Source organism: Panicum hallii, chromosome 7 (assembly GCF_002211085.1).
Source record: "Panicum hallii strain FIL2 chromosome 7, PHallii_v3.1, whole genome shotgun sequence".
NCBI classification, from domain to species: Eukaryota; Viridiplantae; Streptophyta; class Magnoliopsida; order Poales; family Poaceae; genus Panicum; species Panicum hallii.
In genome coordinates, this window is record NC_038048.1 from 4,986,398 (window position 1) to 4,992,089 (window position 5,692).

A 5,692-nucleotide genomic window follows, 5' to 3' on the forward strand; every position below is an offset into this window, starting at 1 on the left:
CATAAGGTTTTTCAATGGACATTTCTCATTAACTTCTCTATACTGCCACCTCGATCATATGACCACTGATATGAGGAATGGTGGTGTCTACACGTTTCGTGCCCATGGCCAAATTTACCACAACATACGGTCATTTGGTTTAGATGGTACAGAACCCAAACATCTTGAGCTTTACTTCTACGATGATGATCCTTCTCTTGAACATCGGTATCGCAAGTGCCGTGAAAAGTGCTTAGAAAAGGATAAGGAGGTTGTGGAGAGGTTGGTTAGCATCCTTCATGACAACCCATACTCTGAACATCTTAGGAGTATGAGGCAAGTTGAACACCTTGAGGACTACCATGTGACATTGAACCTAGACCAACGACTCGATCAGAGAATATATAACGTGCCAATCACATCTGAGGTGGCCGCCGTTTGGATTGAGGGGAGCAAACGTCGAGGTCAGTTCCAGAATAGTGTTGTCCTGCAAGGGAAGGATAGGTCTATACACGGGATCCGATCATATCATAGCTGCTACGACCCTCTATCATACCCCCTATTCTTCCCTAGAGGTGAACTTGGGTGGCACAACATGATTCCAAAGGTTGGTGTCAATATGGATGAAGTGAACGCCGCTCGTGCGATCAGAAAGGCTCGTGCTGAGGGTAATAATGATGATGATCTAGGTAAATTGTTTTTCTTAATTTCAATAGTATCCATCCTAGGTTGTGATATCAACATCACTAATATCAAGTTCTGGTATATGTAGGTCTTGCTGGAAATAAATGTGTCTCTGTGCGTGACTACTATTGCTTTAAGTTCCAAACTCGGCCAGGTATATTTAACCCAATACTACACGGCGGTCGTCTCTTCCAACAGTTTACAGTCGACACATACATCAAGATAGAGAGCTCTTGCTTAGACTACATCCGTAACAATCAGTCACAGATAAGGGCTGACCTATATCAAGGTTTAGTGGATAGCTTGCATGCGGGTGAGGGTCGAGCAAATGCTGTTGGAAAGCGCATTATGTTGGCTACATCATTCATTGGAGGGCCACAATACATGAGGCGTTGGTACATGGATGCTATGGCTTTGGTGCGGAAGTTTGGTAAACCGGATATCTTCCTCACTATGACATGCAACCCTAATTGGGATGAGATCAAGGCTGAACTTTACCCCGGCTAGATGCCGCAAGACCGTCCGGATCTGGTAACCCGGGTGTTCAAGGCAAAGTTGGAGGAGTTGAAGACGAGGTTGCTTGATTACGACATCCTGGGAAAGGTCCGGGCCTACGTATACGTGGTGGAGTTCCAAGAGGGGTTTACCACATGCCCACTTCTTGCTGATCATGCAGAGGAAGTTCAAGCTAACATGCCCAGAGCAGTATGATCTTCTCATATCAGCTGAGCTCCCGAATAAGAAGAAGTACCCAGAGCTGTACAAGATGGTTACCAAGCATATGATGCATGGCCCGTGCGGCTTGCTAAATCCCAATTGCCCATGCACAATGGGTCGCGCTTCATGCAAGAACCGCTACCCTCGCTCTTTCTGTGAGACTACTTCACAGGGCAAGGATTCCTACCCCATCTATAGGAGACGTGAGGATCGGTGTAAGGAAACAGTCCGGGGACATGAGCTGGATAATAGATGGGTCGTCCCTTACAACCCTTACCTACTACAGCTATTGAACTGTCACATCAATGTTGAGGCATGTGGTAGCATCAAGTCCGTCAAATACTTGTTCAAGTACATATACAAGGGCCACGACCGGGCGGTTGTGGCTGTGACAGAGGCTGCCAAGGCAGATGATAAAGGGAGCATGGATGAGATCAAGCAGTATAGAGATGCTCGGTGGGTGACCCCTCCTGAAGTGTTGTGGAGGATATACGGCTTTGACTTAAGCAAGAACTAGCCACCTGTAAAGCAGCTGCAGCTACATCTTCCCGACATGCACATGGTGGCATTTCATCAGCGCGATAAGATCGAACGAGTGATTAACCGTCCAGGTGCTGATACATCAATGCTGACAGCATATTTTGAGGCAAACCGGTTACACGAGGGTGCCCATGGTATCTTGTATCGCGACTTCCTGGAGTTTTATACTTGGCAAATGGATGGTAAGTTCTGGAAACCAAGAGAACCTAGAATAGGTGGACAGGTTGGTAGAATCATATCAGCTCATCCAGCCGAGGGAGAACGGTACTATCTCCGGATTCTCTTAAACCATGTTGTTGGCGCTACCTCCTATGAGCATCTAAGAACTGTTAACGGTGTGATCCAACCAACCTTCCGTGAAGCTGCGGAGAAAAGGGGCCTCATCAAAAAAGACAACACATTAGATGAGTGTCTCACTGAGGCTACTCTATTTCAGATGCCATCCTTGCTATTGAGGCTATTTGCAACGATCTTAGTATTTTGTGAGCCGAGCAATGTGTTCGGACTATGGCAAAAACATGTCGATGCTATGTCAGAGGACTATCAGCAGAATAATCCATCTTGAGTTGACGTGGAATAGATGATTTTGATTGATATTAGAAATATGTTGCAATCAATGGGAAAGGACATAAAGTCATTCCCTCTTCCAGATATCGACTCCACGTATGACAACACTAGCGGTATTCCACGGGAGATTTTTGAGGAGGCAAGCATCGAGATCAACATCGATGATGTTGCGCTTTTGGAGTCTCTAAATTATGAGCAGAGGGCTGCCTACAATGAGATCATGACTGCCATTGACACCGACCATGGTGGCTTGTTCTTTGTGGATGGACCTGGCGGCACGGGAAAGATATTTTTGTATAGGGCTCTGCTCGCAAAAGTACATAGTCAAAACAAGCTTGCTGTGGCGGCAGCCACATCCGGTGTTGCTGCCTCCATAATGCCTAGTGGGAGAACCGCTCACTCGCGCTTCAAGATACCTCTTACTATCGATGAAGGTGGTTGCTGTACCTTCACGAAACAAAGTGGTACTGCCAAGCTACTACAGACATTATCTCTCATAATTTGGGACAAGGCATCTATGACAAAATGGCAAGCAGTGGAGGCTCTAGACAATAGCCTAAGGGATATAATGGATCTACCAGAGCTACCATTTGGTGGCAAGACTATTGTATTTGGTGGAGATTTCAGACAGGTCCTCCCAGTTGTCCGAAGGGGGTCAAGAGCTTAGATAGTTGATGCTTCCCTGCGGAGGTCCTACCTTTGGGATTCCATGCATCACCTGAAGCTGGTGCGCAACATGAGGGCACATAGCGACCCATGGTTTGCGGATTACCTGTTGCGCATCGGTGGCGGTACCGAGGAGGTTAACGGTGATGGCAGTGTCTGTCTTCCAGACGAGATATGTGTGCCATATACTGGGGACGACAACAACCTTGATACATTAATCGAATGCATTTTTCCAAGGCTCAATGGAAACATGTCAAACAAAGACTACATCACTTCAAGAGCTATTTTGTCTACACGGAATGATTGGGTGGATATGATTAATATGAAGATGATAGGTCATTTCCAAGGAGGGGAGACGGTGTATCATAGTTTTGACTCCGCGGTAGATGATCCACACAACTACTACCCATCAGAGTTCCTTAACACTTTAACCCCCAACGGGCTACCTCCACATGTGTTAAAACTCAAGATCGGTTGCCTAGTCATATTACTTAGGAATATCGACCCTGCAAACGGGCTTTGCAATGGTACAAGGCTGGTGGTCCGAGGGTTCCAGAGAAACACCATCGATGCAGAAATTGTGTTGGGGCAACATGCTGGGGAGCGGGTTTTCCTACCTCGGATACCCTTATGCCCCTCAGATGATGAGATGTTCCCTTTCTAGTTAAAGAGGAAGCAGTTTCCCGTTAGGCTCAGTTTTGCCATGACGATCAACAAGGCACAAGGGCAAACTATCCCCAATGTTGGTGTGTACTTGCCCGAACCCGTCTTCTCTCATGGTCAATTGTATGTCGCTCTCTCTAGAGCCACCTCTAGATCCAACATTAGGATCCTCACCCTCCCACCTAATGCTGAGGAGAATAGAAAATATAGTAATAAAAAGGAGAAGAAAAAGCCTAATAAGAAGGTGAAGAAAAAGATCCCAGCAACAGATGGTACATACACGAAGAATATTGTCTATAAAGAGGTCCTAACGCCTTAGTGGAGAAGAAACATGGCCAGCATGATGGCATTGCTCAAGTCCTTGAGGACCTGAGGTGGAGGAGGTGCAGAGAAAAAGAACATTGATCTCCAACTCGGCTCAGTGTTGTATTTTATTTTGTTGGAAAGTATCTGAGTTTTGGTGCTGTAAAACTATGCACCTTATCATGAGCAAAAATGTATGAGCTATAAATATGTTTTCTTCATGTACAAATACGGTGACCAAAAAGTTTATTTTTAAAGGTGAAGGTCATGTAAACTTGTGATGAAGTTTTTTTATCCACTAGGTCCGTACCCGTGCATTACTACGGGCAGAAAAAATCCATCACTCTAATACAAGATGTCCATTGTCAAACTAAATTTAGGCAACATTTGATTCTATAATACTAGGCTGTTAGGCAACCTGATTCCACCAAGTTTACCCGTTTCCATCTAAATCTGATGATACTTCACCCATACAAGTAGCTGAGGTATTAAGAGGGACCCAACATGGCTGCGGAGGCTACGGTGCAACGACTAAAGGAGAGGAGGCAATGTCACAATTATAGAGGTCCCCTGTGAACCTGAACCAAACAAAATAGGAATGAATTTATTTGTTCTATAATCACTTGTCATGTTCCTAAATAATTTACACAAATAGCACCTTAAGCAAACTCTCATATTCATTATGGTTCCTCATCAACCAATGGTGTCTTGCTATACTGGCCCCCCTCTCTCTCTTTGTCTTTTCAGTTTCTTTCGATCAACATCTTGCGACCGGCAACTTTGTGCAGTGTGGGCACCTATACTTCACGACGATAGCATTATTTATTACGATCTTGATTATTTGGACACCAAGGTGGGCAAAAGATTGACCTCTACCTTTGATGTTTGTCTGATCGCCAAAAGAAGCCCTGACACCATTGCGTTGTGCCGATTCCATGTAGATACCCTGGTTCATAGAAGTTTAAATAGAAATTAACCACAATAAACAATGAATTCTGTTTGTGCAATAAACAATAGAACAACATTGAGGCGTAGAATAGGCTTGTGATAGCTACTGTCTTATGGAAACAGTACTGAGATGGAGATCTCAAATAAAATATAATAGAATTTATAGATGCCAGCAAATCCTCTCCGTGGCAAATAGCAAACACGTTCATGCTCACGCTCTGGCTCCCCGATGGCGGCACCGCAGCACGCGCAGACATCCATTGGGCCGGGTAGACGGCAGCTATTCATTCGGCAACGAAATATGCAACGCCTTTTGACCCTCGAAACTTGCACGACGCCTGCACTCCCCAGGCAGGATAGCAACGGCCTCCTCTTCTTCCCAGCGTTTGCAGCTTGCCAACCACTGGTAGCTGCTCTCCTTCCCGGAACCTGCTCGCCCTCCACCAGCCTAGGAGCTTACCGTCGCCCTCACGGCTTGCTCCGACAGCCCAAGCCCCATGCACGAAGCCTCCTCCACTCATGAAAATGACACATCCTCGACGCCGCCTCAGGAGCCTAGAGCTTTGCCACTCGCCACTGGCAGTGGGGTACACGTCAGCCATTGCGCCTCGGGCGAGATGGCAGC

At 46.0% G+C, this 5,692-nt stretch overlaps 1 protein-coding gene across 1 annotated transcript; it reads left to right on the forward strand.

Annotated features, from left to right (window-relative positions):
* The first annotated feature begins 2,536 nt into the window (after positions 1-2,536).
* On the forward strand, positions 2,537-3,154 carry LOC112899518 (ATP-dependent DNA helicase pif1-like). The gene has a single exon (XM_025968016.1). It carries the CDS (start codon positions 2,537-2,539, stop codon positions 3,152-3,154), a length of 618 nt encoding a protein of 205 aa, XP_025823801.1.
* Positions 3,155-5,692: the final 2,538 nt, after the last annotated feature.